This window comes from Pelobates fuscus, chromosome 4 (assembly GCF_036172605.1).
Source record: "Pelobates fuscus isolate aPelFus1 chromosome 4, aPelFus1.pri, whole genome shotgun sequence".
Lineage (NCBI taxonomy): Eukaryota > Metazoa > Chordata > Amphibia > Anura > Pelobatidae > Pelobates > Pelobates fuscus.
The window spans coordinates 35,930,375-35,949,364 of NC_086320.1; the positions used below are offsets into that span (position 1 = coordinate 35,930,375).

Below are 18,990 nucleotides of genomic sequence, written 5' to 3' on the forward strand. Positions count from 1 at the left end.
GACAGCAGGTGTAGACCTCAATGACTCCCTTGCATTCTGGCACTCTATAGTAAGTCAGAGCACACCCTCCAGATCTTCTAAGCTTGCATTATGACTCAATGAGAGCCAAATTGCAAGGGGGCAATTACCTAGGTCTGCATCTGCTGGTGGTGCAAATCTCATGCTCTCCAGTTGGACCATATGGGGCTCAGGACTCCTGCTTGACCACCAGGTAGTATGCTCCTCCTTACCCCCATTGGACCACCCAACTAGAATTTCCTTCTCATTTACCTTTAGGGAAGTACAATAAACAACATATTCTACACTGACATAGATTTCAAGGACCAGATCACTATGAAAGGGCTGGCGTTGTATCTATAACACGAGAAATCTGAAAAATGCTAAATGTGGGAAATGATAAAGGTGAGGGATGCATGAAGATAAAATGACATGGAACTGAAAGTGGAAAACTGTTGAACTGCCTTCTTATTAGAAGAATGAAGGTGAGGGGTGTTTAAAAAAAATAAAATAAAATTGGCCAGTAGAATCAAGTTGAATATGATTTGCAAAGTAGGGAAAGAAAATGTGGCAAATGGAAAATAATCGAGAGTGACAAAAAGTTTTCTTTGTAAAAGTGCGTAAATTTTAAATTTAAGCCAATGATGAAAAGGAGGCAGCTTTGCAAAATCTCAATATCAGGTTGCTGCCAGTGATCCAAACAGACAGACTGACTGAATGTCAGGGAGGACAATTAATCTGCAACAAAAAACACATTCTGTATTGTGTCGTCATATTTAAAAAATAAAATACAAAAAATCCCAAGACAAAGAAGTGAACTCTACATAAAGTAATTTTAATATTTCAAATTATTTTTTCAGATAAGTCCGATAAAAACTAAAAAAAAGAATGCACTCATACAATATTCGTATGATATACTGTACAAAAATATTTGCATATAGACAATATGTTTCTAAGTTTTAGAACCATTAAAACATTTTATATTATTACACCAGTGGAATGAGCTTAACAAAATTAAATTAATGAAACTATGTGCATTTGGATTTATATAAATTAATTAACATTTCAAGCATCTATAATCCTTAAATGTCAGGTTTTCACAGATGCATTCTATGAATTGCTCAAGACAGAATAAGTGAATAATTATGTGCAATGATACGTTTGCGTTCAATATTCACTGGCTATTTAACGCACATGTATCAATGCACATAAGTCAAGATAAAAGTAATTGTTTGTAAATGATATTATTTGTATTTGTATGTCAAATGTTCCCATTTTATTTTCAGAACACAGTTAAATACTTTGTCAACATTAAAAACATTTGTAAAAAAATATATTTTCTGTGTGGTTAGATTATAAGGAAATGTTTACCACTAAATGCCACCAATTCATAACAATTAATTTGTATAGGATGCCAGTTGGTGATGTCATAAACAAGGGACGGAGACTACACAATAAACAGATTTCCTGCTTGCTCTATACATATGTTATCACACTGTACCAATGCCTTTTCATGCTCTATATTCATAACAGGGATACAGGTAATTAATTAGGAATCAACTACTTGGAAACCTAGACAGTGCTAAAAATAAATAAAACATTTAAAAATGAAATCACTGTTTAGTAGATTTGCTGCCAATGAATACATGCATTCATTTTTTTATGCATATATTCATTGTGGTATATCTTTAAAAAAAACTTATGAACTGCAGCCTATGTATATCTTCTCCCTTATCCCTGGAAGATATTTTCATTGAGAAGTCGATGAAGCTATCCCTCCATACAGGCACAGCATTGGTCTGATATGAGCTAATTTTCATTATTTCGTGATAAATGTGCCGATTTATCTTAGAATTTGTCACCTGCTTAAAACACTTTAGCAAGCTGAAGTACTTTAGGAGTGTGGAGTGGTGCTTTCAATGCCTACAACCCCTATTATTCTCAGTCTGAAGCTGTTCAGAGTTGTATTTCAGAAAGCTGGAGCATCACCCTTTTTGTATAGCTCCAGATTCTTCTCTTGGCTGTCGGGGGAATGAGATATATTTATTTTTGTAATTTCCTCATTGTCTTGCCAGTTCTATTTAGTAGAAAATAAGTAAACGGGACATTATAAAATGCAAATATGTTGTGGTTCAAAAATACTTTAATGGTGCGATGTGCCATAATGTGTTGTTACTGTGTATGATGGCTATATATTTATTTATATCAGACAAGGTGTAACATTTAAGCTTGCATGAAATTGCCATTTCGTTTTTCTTTCAGATGGCATGAATGTTGTATGCACTGGTGTGGCAGAGGCTTTTGTTATATATTTCTCCCCCATAGCATCAGGTCTCAGGTCCCTACTATTGACACCTATGTACTGTATACAAATCCCACTGGCTGATTCTGATAAATGTCACATGGCAGCCAACATACACAACATATCATTTTAGCTAAAAATGTAAAATAAGCTCCAAAGAACACTGCACAATGACCCTTTAACACAATGTGTATGTCTGTTTACCAAACAGTTTAATTTCTATTTTAAATAGTTGTGATGCTTCTCTTATTGTTTAATGAATTGTGCACCCAATGTCTTAGTAATGGCCAGTTCTAGATCACCATCACAAAAAGGTGCATTAACCTACCATAGACTGGTAGAAATAATCACGTTCCTTACTGTAAGTATAATACAGTGACATTTTACCTGACGTTTCAACAGAATTGAAACCCTTGTACAAGCCTGCAGGCATGTTGATTTTTGTTTACTGGCATTAAAGAACTTTAATGGGATTGAAAAGCCCACATTCCAGTCATTACTTAATGTTTCCAGGTCCAAGTAGAGCATGTACTCTCATATACCTGCATAAGCCTTACAACACTTGAAACCTTCGTTTTTTTTTTGTTTTCAGTCTTCACACAGGTGAGAGCTGATTGTGTTTTCTTTCACGTTCAAACTCATCATATTCAAGGGTAGGTCCAGAAAAGGTCCATGTTAACCTGGTTTCTAGACTGAAGGCATTTATAACCAAGTCTTTAACAGTTCATTTGGAAACAAAGCTAAAGTGTTTGTTTAGCCTCTCAGTATCTGTAGAGGAATCACATGGAGATCCTTGAAGGACCAGAGCACTTATCATTCAATTCTGCATTGTAAACAAAAATGGACCTCTGACATCTGCATCTGACTCTTTTATTTTTACTGGCAAGGCTTTAGTATGTGATCATTGTTGTAATTATGAAATCCCATTAGTTTACAAAAATGCAGAGCCTGCTTGGTCGTCAGCAGGAAGATGGAAGTGTATCCACAAAGTCCTTTCACTGCTTCTTATCATTTCCAATACTGATCTAACTGGAACTACGTTTAGTAAACTAAATATTTCATCTCGGAGTATATCAGAGGAAATATCACTAAACAAGCTCTGTACAAGAGGGCAGTACTATTGACAAACGCACGTGGCTTTGTTAGCCAGGGCTCGGCTTTGAAGCAGAAATAAACAGCATAAAATGCAACCGCAAAGAAGTGGCCAATGAGTAGTGAGGGTTTCGGAGACATCCTGTCGGTGGAGAAAAAGAACATGAAAATCTTGCATTAATATAAATACATGAACATATTTTACCCACAACCTGACACAAAATTGTAATATATATTTACATTAGCTTATATTAATAAAGATATATTTACATATCTTTCATGATTCATCTGTTATCTATTTATCTACCACTCTTGACTGTTGACTACTAGTGTGTGTGGGCTATCACACGATAGAGCGAGGGTGAGCAATCTTTTAGCAGCACTGTGCCAAAACAAGACTTTGGTGTTAATTAGCACGCTGGTCCTATTTTTTTACCTTAATGTATATTGCCGTATTCTGTTCGGTTATATATGGTTGCTGTAGCTACTTTGTAGAGTTGTACTTGTGCATATGTGGCCTGTGTTATATTATGTATGTTCTGAGCACTTTGTGGTATTGTGTTTTTACATTTGTATGTGAGCTGTGTATAATGTTATCTATGGGAATGTGGGCTGTGTATGGGGGGTTGTTTGTTGAATTCTGTGTGTGGGTGTTATGTCATCTTGTTTGTGTGGTGTTGTCTGTATGCGGGGCTGCTTGGGATATTCCATGTGGGAGGATGCTTGTGGGGATGTGTGTATGTATATGGGTTGTCACTAGTGTTGTGTTTTTGGGGTCCCTGTGGGTTGTTTGTATTACTGCTAGTGGGGAAGACTCCTTCTGGAGCTGTATGTGAATGTCGGGCTGTGCGGCTGGCTTCTCTGGAGTCCATTGAGAACCGTGCTGGCACAGGTCAAGGGCTGGATCCTCAGATCTCCTCAGCCAATTTAGGTCTGGTAGCCTTGTGTGCCATAGATAGCGGACAGCTGCAATAGACCCTGAGATAAATGTCATTTTGCCCTTTATTAGTCCACCTCTGGGTACACCACTCAATTCTTTGAACTGGTGCCAGTTTTAGCATACCTTGTTAAATATAAAAGCATGTTAAGCAAAACTTGTCCTTTATTAGAAGGCTTGTGTGAAGCACTACTAGAGCCAAAAAGGGGTTAGAATGACAAGTTAAGTGGTACTAAACCCTGATAACCCCAAATTGGATGACCATGCTAACTGTAGTGGGTTCCTACTGGCAGGAATAGGTACATCAAACTGTTGGTTAGTGTAGTTTGTAGTTGAATATAATAGTTTCAGTGCTTTCCCCAGTGCGATGGATACCACATTTTTAAATGTATTTTTAGTATTATATTAAAATGTAAGAATAGTCCCCAAGGTAATTTTACAATTATACAAACAGTTAAGAGCTTGTACTAGTTACTGTTCAGGTGCTGAGTGTTCATCCTTTTACAGACTCTGATGTAAAACAAAAGTGGCAGTGATCCAAAGAATAAGAATAAGAATGTTTAAACTTACACAGACAATAGTCCTATAGGACCAGCAACACATTCTCCTCCAAGCTTAAAATAATTAAAGCAGGCTTTTCTCAGCTGATACGTGGAGTCTGTGAAATGAAAGAAGAGTCAATACAAATCACACAAGCATGTTGGTTTACATTGATAATCATCAGGAAAAAAAACATATTGTTAGGAATGATTAGAACTCAAATTCTTATCTTTCTAAATATGTTTAGATTTCTTAAAATAGGCAAAATCATTATTTCCATTCAAGTAGAGAAGGTGATTATTGAACGTAGATATGACACAGATGTTTCTATTTAGCCAGTAGGAATAGAACAACATTCTCAATAATATTATGAATAAAGAGAATTCCAATCTTCAGAAGACAGAATCTGAATTCAGAATATACCGTATCATTCATTATAATAAGTGCAAATTGTCAGTATGGATGGTTGATGGAAGGTTGATGGGTCAGATACAGGTAATATGGATGGTCTGATATATTCGCAAGTTTTTTTGTTTTGTTTTTAAACTGTTCTGATATAGGCAGAGGGTTCTGAAGTGGACAGCATGGTCTCATATATATGGGCAGAGCAGAGAGGTATGTGGGCATTGTTGGTATCTAAAATAAACAGTAATGCCTTAAGGTTTTCAGGTTTAGCTTATATATATAATTTAACAGCATTTTGTTGATAGGAAAATTCCATTAATTGTCAGTCTTTACTCACTATCTGAAGCAGCAAAAAGTTCGTACAGAGCCTGGGCCAGGACATTGACCACAAAGGAATGGGACTTCTTCCTAGACCAATAAAATGTCTTCTTGGCCTGAAAATAAAAATATATGAATGTAATATGATACAAATTAGTAAGTATTATCGAGGCTTGTAGCCCTCTGAACTTATTGCACATCCCTCTAGCAATCATTTAGTCTTAAAAATATCTATTTAATGATACAGCACATGGCTAAGTGTGTACAGCTTGAAATGTGAAAAACACATATGGCAAGACCTTTCTCTCTGAATTAGGCTGGAGAGTGGAGTCGCCCCCTCAGGGCTGAAATCACTTGAGTTTCAGGTACCTAACTATGTAGCTAAATAGCCCATGTTTAGTAATCAAGCCCCTAAATCCTAATAAACTCAACCGTTATGTCTCACCTTGAGCACATCTGAATGTTCACCAAGGTCCGGCAGGCTCTGAAGTAAATCTCTCCAAATCTTTATATCATTCAGGACCACGCTCATCCCACCGCCTGTCAGTGGGTGTCTCATGTTGTAGGCGTCTCCCAAAAGTAAAACTCCTGTTCCAGAAAAAGGAAAATAAAGTCTTTATTGTTGGACTGGTGGACTGCGTAGCAAAGATCTGCCACTATTAACTAGTTACATTGCTCTCTGATTTGAATTGTCTTTTACTCTGCTAACTTCATCAGGATTAAAATAAGATTTAAAAACTTTAGACTTCAAAAGGTTTTGTACCCCAACCTCTGACTTAGTGCTATAAAATGTCATCATTCGAAGTGCTCGATAAATGGTAGAAAGTTATACAAGGGATAATAAATTCACTACGATAGATAATAATAAACTATGGAGGCTATGTAGAAAATAAATCCTATGAAAAGTGAAGGAACGAGTGTTCTTATGTTCTCTACATCTTATTACCAATATTCATGTAGCACATAATGTGCAAAAAATAAATAATGTGAAAAGTTACCTTTTTTGTTCACTGGTGACGGTGGTAGAAAGCTAGCTGGCATTGCCCTAAGTCGATCATTTTCCACAGCAAACAGGAATGGTTCTTTCAAATGATCTGAAGGGGAATATGGGGAATGAGTTTTAAATGTGATTTTTCTGTGTGATTTTTTTTTTCTCCCCAAAATTCAAAACAAAACACAGGTTAAAGATGCACTTTGCATTTGAAGCATATACTAGCCACACCCTTTTGTTTTGTGCTTTGCCTTAAAATTTACAGTCTAGGCAACTGACCTACAGTGCTGGCCCACTAAGATACTAGGAAAGTTCCTGATGGGTTGCTCTTGTCCTCGGCTGGTGCTCTTCTACTGTGCTAGGCGAGTGCTTCTCAGCCTCACCCCAGTGCAGCACTGTGTCGCTCTTGCTTGCTTGCTCTTGCTTGCACTGAGCAGCCACTCAAAATATGCTGTCGGGTGCTGAGTGTCAGCTCCCTGCTGCTCTGCATAATTTGGAGAGGGGTTTCTGCCGACGAGGGAGCTGTGACTTATATGAGGATTGCCTACACAGCTCTGTCGCATGCCCTATAGAGGTGCCAGGAGCTGGAATGCAATGTCACTGTGTCCCAGGCACCACTGCAGGGTGCGCAAGGAACCTGTACAGACACTGCAAAGGAGGCAGACACTGTAGGGAGCTATAGTGCCAGGAAAACAACTTTGTTTTCCTGGCACTGTAGTTTCCCTTTAATATGAAACTCTTTCTTCTTCCATTGTTATCTCACGTTCTGAGTCTTCCATATCTCACCTGGAAGCTGAGGGAGAATCTTTTCCACCATATACTCTTTGAGGTTCTTTGGCATATCGCCTCTGATGTCAACAAGAACTCGTGTCTCGGTGGACGAAATCTGGTAGATGAGCACGAGACTTGGGTTTGCCAGAACCAGTTCTGCATGATTTGCTTTAAACTGCGGGGAGTTCTAACACGGGATAAAAAATGGAAAGAGAATGATTAATTGTTATTAATACATGTGAATCATGCAGAAGTAAAATGAGTTACAAGCTGCAAAAAAAGTACAAAGTGTATTGGAATAGATGAGGAGCCTGATCAGGGTGATCATACAGAGCAGGCTCCGGTGTCAGGTTTCTCTCTCCTGTTGCTGCACAATGATGTCCTGTTTCTGTCATTACAGCATTAAAGGATTGGTATGAAACTGAGAAGGTTAAGGAAGAAGGGGGGGGAACCTGAAAAAAAACTTCCCTAGCTGAGAGGCATTGCCCAATAATGCAAGCTCTTTCTGCCGTTACAAACCTTTCTATATTAATCTTGCTTTATTTGGTTTGTATATTTGCTTAAAAATGTTTGCTTGCTGGTTTAAAAAAAGTAATTGGCAAGTCATGACAGTCTCATTAAGAAACCTTTAATTATCTCTAATTACCATCAGAAACAGGTGCTTAAAATTCCATCAGTTACAGTACATAACATCTTAAAAGCTTATCTAACCATAACCCTAAGACTGCCACAAGCACCCAAAACATGGCCATAAAGAACCACTTAGAGGTTAGAGACTCCCAAACCACTTCATCTCAATAAAGTCCTCTGGATGCAGTGGCCTTAAAACGTTATCCCTGCAGTGTAAAAAATGGTTGTTTGAGTTGATAAAGCAATGTTTCCATTGCAGCAACAACATATCTCTATTGGCTGTCTTACTGACAGCTGAGCGTCCAGTTACACTTAATGAGGCTGAGGTCCACATACCCCCAACCTCCAAGCCTTTACTCCCCTGCAAGGAGCCTTTAATGCATGTTTAGCTGCAGCGATAACACATTATTATCAAGCTAACCTTTTTACAGTGTTCATTAAGTATTATAGTGTTCATTAAAGGGATATTGTAGGCATCAAAACAACCTTAGCTTAATAAAGCGTTTTTTGTGTATAGATCACGCCACTGCAGTCCTACTGCTCAATTCTCTGCCATTTAAGAGTTGAATCATTTTTGTTTCTGTTAATGCAGCCCTAGCCGCACCTCCTGTGGCTGTGACTCACACAACCTGCATGAAAAAAAAATGTTTCATTTTCAATTAGATGTTAACTTGCTTTTGAAGTTTTATCTCCTGCACTGTAAAGTGAACTTTAATCACACATAGGATGCTCCTGCAAGGACTAGAAGACTATTAGAAGTGCACGAGATAAGAAATTCTAAATTAAACAGAATGTGACTAGGACTGCATAAACAAAGTGACTTGACTCCTAAATGGCAGAGAATCGAGCAGTGAGACTGCAGAGACATGAACTTTACACCTAAATTTCTAAATTAAGCTAAAATAGTTTTGGTGCCTAAATTGTCCCTTTAACTGTAAACATTATCAATACATACATGACCTAAGCTTAGACCTGACGGCATAGTTTTAAACGTCACTGTAAGGACACCAAGAAGTATATTTCATTTTAGATAAACATGAATGTAGGAGTATTTCCCGTAGTTACCTTGTTAATGGGGGAAATATAACAGCTATATATTCTTTTGGGAACTTTTTCTCCTATTAGTTTGAAACACAATGTTACAGAAGCTTCTTCTGCCATTACTAATCATTCCCTGTGTCTCATCAATATAAGAATAAATGTGGCATAACATTATAACATTTGTATAGCGAGAAAATCTGAAATGATTAAGGTATTGAAAATGAATGGGGATTATGTTTCATGGATAATAATCCTAATACATTTAGAATAACAATTTTCATTTTAGGGTGTATTTTAATGATATATCCAACAAATTCTTACCTTCAAAATGCAACCAACAAAATGAGAGGATACAGTGACATGACCAGAAACAAGATCTTTTCTAAATTTGGAAAAAAGCCCATCAGCTACAACTGTCAACGGTGCACGGAGCTCCTGCAACACGAATACAGTTATCATCAGACAAAGCACTCAGGATCATTAAGTATTAACGCATGCAGTTTTGTTACTCGGTTAATGACAATTAGTAGAAATATCACTGATGTGAAACAGCTGAAATTGCTTTGCTAACTAGACTATTTTTCCAGCTTGACTATGTTGGGCTAAAATGTCAAATTCCTTGGTCAATTCTAAACAAATCCCCAGTCTAGTAAACAATCTGTTTATGTCTCAGACCATGCAATAAGGTAACACAATGGAAAAGCAAACAACTATATGACATATTTCGTGTTATAGAAAATGAATGAAAACGCATGAAAATAATGGAAAAAAGCATAACTTTCTCTGGAACTCTGCACACATTTAAAATTAACCCATTCTCCATAATAATCCACGGCCTCCAAACAGTGTCCTGCATGCTGTTTCAAGATGCAGATATTTTCCTACCCACTAGATGGCTGGATTCCATTACAGAACCCATACGATACACCATGTGCATGACCAGGCGTAGAAGCCTTCCAGATAAGGGAGGGGAGAGCCAGGGAGAATACAGTGTTTCTATCAGAAATACCATATACATAGTAGAAATAACGTACATGAATCGAAAGTGTATTGTAATTCATGCAATATGCACCCCCCTTCATTCTTCACATAGGGATGGTTAATGAGGCCAAATGTGGTTCCGGGGCCCTGTGTGGTTCTCTAGGCAGTTGGGAGCTGCCTTGGATTGCCTTATGAATAATTCTGCTCCGCACACATTCATTTTGTTCTCGATTTCAAACCTTCTTTGCACTGGTTTCCATGCTGAATAAATAACACTTGTTGAATCGGAACTCCAGGACAAGTTCTCCATCTTTCATGTCTGTCCTGTCAGTATGTAATTTACCTCTGTACCCGTCTAAATCTAACCCTTGCTGTGTCAACATCGCCATTTCATTCTTTCTCCCATCTCCTGCTAACTTTTCACATCTTTCTGATGGAAAGACTTTAACTTCCATAGCAGATTTATATTATATGTTCTGTGTCTGTTAATAAATACTATATTAACAAATTAAGTGAAGTTCTGGAAAAGTGTATGGTAAATGTTACCTTGACGTCCCCTGTTTCTTTGTCTCTGTATTGTACTCCTAGGACCGTGTTGTCGTCTTCAAGTAGTTGCATCACTGTCCCTTCAATGTATCTAGTGCTGGAAGACAAGGAGGAACCAATTAATATCGTCAACTATTTATTAAACATAACATTATATGGCTAGAGACAATCACAGTAATATGTATTTACAAACAATATGCGTGGAAAAGAAGGAGTGTACCAAGGAGAGGGCTGGGATAAGTGTTAAATATGGAGGAAATCATTATTGGTCCAGACAAGGAGAAATATCATATATGGACATATCAGACAAAGACATATCACATATGGAAAACAAATACATTTTATTGAAAAAAACTATTAAAATTGCCCAGTGGCAAGGCAAATACAATGGTGCTCATGTACTGTGAACAAACCCAAAAGTGAAATAAATAACATCAAAACAATATATCAAGAATAGGAATACGATAGGTGTAAATAAGTAAACACCAACTGGTATGATAACTCAATGCGTGGTGTTAGTAATTCCAATCGTACTGCCTATTGAGGATCAAGGTAGCGCCACTAAAGAGTGTAAAAATCTATGCACACTTCTGTGCCAAGATGGTTACGAAAATACTCGATAGGGTGAACTTATAGGGAATAGCCCTAGTGCCAGTAAAAATACTAAACAGAACAGCGTAACAAAGTTACTGGATAATAAGCAGCTGAATAATAGCAACTAGTCTAACTCCCATTAATGGCAGCCAGTGGTGCAGAGGTAAGACTCCCTGTCTATAACTTAGGAAAATATGTACTAAGTGGACACTGGAGTGTAGCGTGTCACAGGATGATGAGCGTATAGATATTGGCACAGAGTCAAACTCTCATTACTCGTAGGCATATACATTCAGATAAGGTTCGCTGCCTATCAAGATTCACTATCTATAACTTGGGAAAGTGTGTTAAAAGAATAGGTGCTGAGTGGACACCAGAGTGTAGCATGTCACAGGATAATGTACGTATGAATATTGGCACAGAATCAAACTCCCATTACTTATAGGCATATAAATTCAGATAAGGTTCGCTGCCTATTGCTGTAAGAGAAGTATGGGCTATTAAATTGTTCCATCAATATAGAGATAAGTGGAGATGGTTAGACAGTTGTAATGATATACTGACTGGCTAATCCCCTCTTGTTTATAAAAGTACCTATTGCTGTAGTGCTTCTGTGTTCAGATGGAGGATGGGAAAGCTATGGCTGATAGAACTTTGTGCAAGATAGTATGCTGGCTCTGAGTCTAATACCTTAATGCCGAAATTAGCACTCCCGCGATCCTACAGCATCACATGCCAGAAAGAGGTCTATGGTAGCATGGCAGGTATAGCCGTGCGAGTGATCTCTCTTGTCAATTGCACTGTTCAAAGTTAGCGTGGATAGGTATCTTCACAATTACATAGAGAGATTGGTTCTATGATAGAGATAGCCTTGCACTATAAAGGTAGCCTAAGACACTTCGCTCAGGAGTAGTGGGAGTTTGAGCGCAGGGCTTAATTTTGCATGTTAATTTCAGTAATGTCGACACTAAAGACAATAAGGTCTTTCCTGACACGGTGAGGAAGGAGTTATCTAGACCTACTTGGGCTCGGCCATAGCTATTTTTCGGAGACCCATGATAAAGCGTCCATGATGAAAGGCTCTCCCACACTGCAGCTGATTGTCTTTATTCTTGGGGTAAGGAATCTCCACCTCTGCTTTACTTTCAATATCATGGACAACATATCCATGTACCACATGAGCATCTAACCCTTCCACGGCATCTAGAAGGATAAAAACACAGTTACAATTGCCTTTATTTCAGCCTAAGCAGTTACATGCATTTAAAATCATTAAAGGATTACCATAGGGTCAGGAACACAAACATGTATTCCTGACCCTATAGTGCAAAACTCACCATTAAGGTGGCTTGCCCTCCACTTACCCCCCTTGAAAGCATGAAAAACTCACCTTATTTCCAGCGCCGTGCAGGTCTGCTGGCACTGGCCCCGTCCCCTTGGTGACATCATCAGAATTGCAAGGTGACGGGCCAAACACTGTTTTGGCTAATCAGCACCTCCTCATAGAGATGCATTGACTGCTGCTGACATCATCAGATGTGGAATCATGAGCCAAACACAATGCTACCACATAGGAAAGCATTGGATTGGCTGAGCTTGTCAAGGAGGCAGATCAGGGGCAGAGCCAACGCAAGTCAAACACAGCCCTGGCCAATCAGCATCTCCTCATAGAAATGTACTGAATCAGTGCATTTCTATGAGGAAAGTTCAGTGTCTCCATGCAGAGGTTGGAGACGCTGAATGGCAGTGCTGCACAGTGTGCAGCACTGCCCCAGGAAGCACCTCTAGCAGCCATATGAGGAGTGGCCAGTGGAGGAGTCCCTAGGCTGTAATGTAAACACTGCATTTTCTCTGAAAAGACAGTGTTTACTGCAAAAAGCCTGAAGGGAAGGATTATACTCACCAGAACAAATACAATAAGTTGTACTTATTCTGGTTACTATAGTGTCCCTTTAATGTCAAAGGATTTTTTTACAAAGTGAGATACAGATTCAGCCAGCAAAATTACCCCGTCCTCCCAAAGAAGACAATAATTACATTTGTTTATACTTATATTTTGACACTGTTGCACATAGAAGGCTTATCAATAAACTACAATCTTTGAGTTTGGATTCCAATATTGTTGAATGGGTAAGGCAGTGGCTGAGTGACAGGCAACAGAGGGTTGTAGTCAATGGAGTATATTCGAAGCTTGGGCTTGTCACCAGTGGAGTACCTCAGGGATCTGTACTTGGACCCATTCTCTTTAATATTTTTATTAGTGATATTGCAGAAGGTCTTGATGGTAAGGTGTGTCTTTTTGCGGATGATACTAAGATATGTAACAGGGTTGATGTTCCAGGAGGGATAAGCCAAATGGAAAATGATTTAGGTAAACTAGAAAAATGGTCAGAGTTGTGGCAACTGACATTTAATTTGGATAAGTGCAAGATAATGCATCTTGGACGTAAAAACCCAAGGGTAGAGTACAAAATATTTGAGTCCTAACCTCAACATCTGAGGAAAGGGATTTAGGGGTGATTATTTCTGATGACTTAAAGGTAGGCAGACAATGTAATAGAGCAGCAGGAAATGCTAGCAGAATGCTTGGTTGTATAGGGAGAGGTATTAGCAGTAGAAAGAGGGAAGTGCTCATGCCATTGTACAGAACACTGGTGAGACCTCACTTGGAGTACTGTATACAGTACTGGAGACCCTATCTTCAGAAGGATATTGATACCTTAGAGAGAGTTCAAAGAAGGGCTACTAAACTGGTTCATGGATTGCAGGATAAAACTTACCAGGAAAGGTTAAAGGATCTTAACATGTATAGCTTGGAGGAAAGACGAGACAGGGGGGATATGATAGAAACATTTAAATACATAAAGGGAATCAACACAGTAAAGGAGGAGACTATATTTAAAAGAAGAAAAACTACCACAACAAGAGGACATAGTCTTAAATTAGAGGGACAAAGGTTTAAAAATAATATCAGGAAGTATTACTTTTCTGAGAGGGTAGTGGATGCATGGAATAGCCTTCCAGCTGAAGTGGTAGAGGTTAACACAGTAAAGGAGTTTAAGCATGCGTGGGATAGGCATAAGGCTATCCTAACTATAAGATAAGGCCAGGGACTAATGAAAGTATTTAGAAAACTGGGCAGACTAGATGGGCCGAATGGTTCTTATCTGCCGTCACATTCTATGTTTCTATGTTTCTATAGTTAAAACATTTTTTCTTTTAATTTATATTTTGACTTCCATTGCCCCTTCTTCTAAATGCTAAACTGTAAACTAATCACTATCTACCTGGTGTTAGTGGGAGAAATAGCACACATTATGAGAGACACAGGGTTTGCCATTCAGCAATGCTCGTAAGGTTGGACACGTATTTAAAAAATTAGAAATCCAGCTGGGGTACACATTTTGGCAAGGGTAACATCATCCTATCAGCTGATCATTGATCTTAGAGGAATGGTAATTACCCTAAAACAAACACTACAAGTAACAGCAGTTGTGCTTAGAACCACTGTGAACGCTAAATCCCTATAAATCGAAACGTATCGGATGATAGATAAAGGTAATAAACATACACTGTAAAAATGCAGCAGGATAGGAGGAATGACATGACAGTAATCATTAGGCTCTACATTTTAAACCCCGATTGTGGGACTCATTCATGCCATGTTCATCAGATGATAACTTACCACCAAGACCGAGGTCTCTTAAAGCTTGATATCCTCCTGGCTGAAGTAGTTCTCCTACTATACGATCTGGTTCTTTTAAGTCTCTTTCAATTACTGCAACCCTTCTTCCATCTCTAGACAACACGGCAGCTAATGCAGAGCCAAGAACGCCAGAGCCCACAACAATAACCTCAGGTTCATCGCAAGATGTTGAAAAGCGAGTGGTTACTCCATCCGTTTCCATAGTGGAGCCAAGCAGATTGTTTTCCGTTTTGATCTGTGTTAAGAGAGCAAATGAATTGAGGTCAATAAAATATATGCATTATTAGAAGCCACATAAGTGCTTAACACAAAGGGCTACAAGATTTGTGCATTTGGATTCAGCAGAACCAAATGATAAAAAAAAATGTGTCTGTGGTCCTGAACTCAATTTAATTTTCTTTCCATGCACAAGTCTAATGGCACCATCTTATGTAAATCACTTCCTATTAAAGATAGAGGCAGAAAGAGGAAAGAGCAGGAAGGATGTTGTTTTGGAAGAGACTGCACACCCTAAAACTGTACACTATGCACAAGCACCCAGTGTGGCATCCTAACTTGGCAAGAACTCAGCAACTACTTAATGGCAGACAGTGAACACTTAAGCCCTGAATATGTTTACTTTATTAAATACCAAATGGGCAAAGCTTGAGTTTTTACAAAACTATACAGGCCAATAGCCAATTAGCTCATAACCAGCACTATAACTTAATCTGTGTAAATTGCAGAATGCAGACGATTAATTTAATTAAAAAAAATCTCTGGTCTTCCTCTGAATTAACTAAGGTCCTGTGGGAAATCGGGCTACTCCACAAAATTCTATGTAAATGCTGCATTCACATTGGGAATGAGGTGACCCAGCAATGAGGGGCACATGGTTCTTTTAGAAGCGCGAGCAAACAAACAGAAAGTGTAATAGAAGTAAGTGTTACTTTTGTTCTGTTAGTTGTGTTGCCTGAGTTTATTTTATTAGAGGGACACACCTGTCACCCACTCATGCTAGGAACACTGTGTATGTTAGGTTACAGACAGTTATGCTGGGCAGGATTAACTTTATAACTCCTTCATGTTTGAAACTAGTCTAAAAACGATTACACATTCACTATTTTTTTTGCTCCTCCCTCCCAACCTGCAGTGTTTGCCTATTTTTGTCATTGCTTGGGTTTGTGGACTGTATTTCAGCCGTTACTGCTGTACAGTAGAAAGATAGCCATTGAACTACAAGTCCCATAAACCCTTGCTCTACCCAGTCTTCTCTGTATTATTTCTCTATGCTGACTGTCAGAACTTAACAACAATGATTGACAGAGAACTTTAACGTCTTTAACTGCCACTACCCAACTGACTTACCTGATGAATTATTTATTAGTTACAGCCCCTTACCAAGGCATTACAAGGGGGACTTGGGGGGGGGACTGATAGTTAAAGTCATACTATTTCATAACCAAAGGGTGCAGAAGTGTACCCTGTGACTTTACACCTAAACTGAGCACCAATTAACTTTACTATAACAATTCTGTATTAATAAAGGCAGTGGGATTACAGCGGTTATGTAATCTAGATAAATATATACTACTACATTTAACATAATCATGTAATATTTGTGCAGATTCCTCAATTTTTAGCACTATAACTCCAGAGAAGTTAAGAAGTATAACAAACTGAAGGGAGTGGTTTATGGGTATCAGGGAATATTTATGTAACACTGTGTCTTTAAATGTTATGCAAGAGGGAAAAAATACATAAAAAGGTTTTGATGTGTCATTTCATTTGAAGTGATACATAGGGGAACACCTTAATGAATACATAATCATTCAAAATAATTTGATGATGGGCATCGAGTAAAATAGCAAAGTATGTTTATTAAACATATTCAAGAATTGTAATATTGTTGGTAATTCTACAATCCATTTATTACTAATATGTATGTATAATGTGTAGATCAGTAAGTCAATATACAATATGTATAATGTATATCTTTCCTGGTAAAATATTTTATAAATAAATCATAATGTATAAATCAGTAAGTCAATATACAATATTTATGGAAAATATGTAAGCTGGTTTGAGCCCTCTTCACATCATTTATCGGTCACTATTATTTGGTCCATAAATTACTTTTTGTATAAATAGTATAAAGCGCTGCGGAATATGTTGGTGCTATATAAATGCCAATAATAATGTCTAAACCTCATTGATGCCAATCTTTGGTCTGCCAACCCTGATACCTACAGTTACTGTTTCCGTACCTTTCTGGCCCCTCGTGGCCCCCGGTCTCCTTGATGCGTTGGTCCATTCCTGTTGAAGAACTTGGAGATGATACCATTGGCCTCCCCTTGTTTCTTGGACCCCAAGCGGCCCCGGTACCGCAGCACAGACAGTACTAGGCCCAGCGTGCAGCATAGCAGAGCTCCCAGGATGAGCTCCAGACGTGGGGAGCTCAGGAGCTCATCACATTTCTTATACACATAGGTGAAGGTGGCCACCCCAAGAAAGGTCCACATCTTGACAGGTCTGGTGACAGGCAGTAACAGGCGGCAGAAATATATCCCTTTAATCCCAGACAAATACTCACTGGATGAACAAACCGCAGCAACAGCACTAGAGTAATATAAATCGAGCTCAGGGGCAAATAATGCGGTTGTTCAAACCAGCCAGTGAATTGCTAATACATACATTAAAATAAGTGAATGCAGTGCTTTGCCTAAAATCAATGTATCAGTGATGGAGTGCAAAGGAGGGAGATACTGCTCTGCAGGCAGGAGGTGTCTGTCCAGTGACAGGTATCCCTGTATTGAGTGTAATAATGCTGTGTCCAGTGACAGGTATCCCTATCCTGCTAGCAATGAGGTGTATGTCCAGGTATCCCTATCCTGCTAGTAATGAGGTGTATATCCAGTGACAGGTATCCCTATCCTGCTAGCAATGAAGTGTATATCCAGTGACAGGTATCCCTATCCTGCTAGCAATGAAGTGTATATCCAGTGACAGGTATCCCTATCCTGCTAGTAATGAGGTGTATATCCAGTGACAGGTATCCCTATCCTGCTAGCAATGAGGTGTATGTCCAGGTATCCCTATCCTGCTAGCAATGAGGTGTCTGTCCAGTGACAGGTATCCCTATCCTGCTAGCAATGAGGTGTATGTCCAGGTATCTCTATCCTGCTAGTAATGAGGTGTCTGTCCAGTGACAGGTATCCCTATCCTGCTAGCAATGAGGTGTCTGTCCAGTGACAGGTATCCCTATCCTGCTAGCAATGAGGTGTCTGTCCAGTGACAGGTATCCCTATCCTGCTAGCAATGAGGTGTCTGTCCAGTGACAGGTATCCCTATCCTGCTAGCAATGAGGTGTCTGTCCAGTGACAGGTATCCCTATCCTGCTAGCAATGAGGTGTCTGTCCAGTGACAGGTATCCCTATCCTGCTAGCAATGAGGTGTCTGTCCAGTGACAGGTATCCCTATCCTGCTAGCAAGGTGTCTGTCCAGTGACAGGTATCCCTATCCTGCTAGCAAGGTGTCTGTCCAGTGACAGGTATCCCTGTAATGAATGTTATAATGCCATGTAGTGACAGGTATCCCTGTATTGAGTGTAATAATGCTGTGTCCAGGTGGCCCTGTATTGATAGTAATGGGGTGTATATCCAGTGAGCGGGATGCCGGTTGCTGTCAGTGAGCTGGGTGCCGGGTGCCGGTTGCTGTCAGTGAGCTGGGTGCCGGTTGCTGTCAGTGAGCTGGGTGCTATCAGTTAGCTCTCAGTGAGCGGGGTGCCGCGTGCAGTCCCTGTTTTCATGCAGGGGGTGTGTGTTCTCCCAGGGGGTGGGTGATGTGACAGTCAGGCCGGGTGACCAGCTCGCAGTACCCAGGCCCCTTCCTCCCAGCGGCTGTCCCTGTACCGTGCCCGGGGTGAGGTGTGAGGTGTGTGGCCGGTGTCTGAGTGTGTGACAGGGTCTCTGGTTTATTCCCAGTGAGGGGATCACATAGAGCGACACAGGGAGCGGCAAAGGATGCAGCCTGGGGCGGAGCCAGCTCTCAGACTCAGCAACACCCGGCTAATGGTTGCTCGGCAACCAGGGACATCGACGACATTTAGGTGGGCGGGGTTTCGGCAAGCCCAGCAGCTGTGGAAAAGCACGCGTGCGCTA

At 39.5% G+C, this 18,990-nt stretch overlaps 1 protein-coding gene and 1 long non-coding RNA gene across 2 annotated transcripts; one reads left to right on the plus strand and one right to left on the minus strand.

Moving 5' to 3' along the window:
* Positions 1 to 1,870: 1,870 nt before the first annotated feature.
* On the minus strand, positions 1,871 to 17,673 carry SQLE (squalene epoxidase). The gene is made up of 11 exons (XM_063451071.1): positions 17,098 to 17,673; positions 14,831 to 15,086; positions 12,168 to 12,348; positions 10,552 to 10,648; positions 9,346 to 9,459; positions 7,369 to 7,540; positions 6,590 to 6,685; positions 6,037 to 6,179; positions 5,611 to 5,707; positions 4,899 to 4,986; positions 1,871 to 3,533 (listed from the first exon to the last, which is right to left on the minus strand). The coding sequence occupies exons 1-11, from the start codon at positions 17,350 to 17,352 to the stop codon at positions 3,341 to 3,343; spliced, it is 1,692 nt and encodes a 563-aa protein (XP_063307141.1). The 5' UTR covers positions 17,353 to 17,673; the 3' UTR covers positions 1,871 to 3,340.
* LOC134608336 (uncharacterized) lies at positions 17,597 to 18,079 on the plus strand. Its single transcript, XR_010090735.1, has 3 exons — positions 17,597 to 17,631; positions 17,711 to 17,919; positions 17,957 to 18,079. It is a non-coding gene; the product is annotated as an uncharacterized LOC134608336 (long non-coding RNA).
* The last annotated feature ends 911 nt before the right edge of the window (positions 18,080 to 18,990 follow it).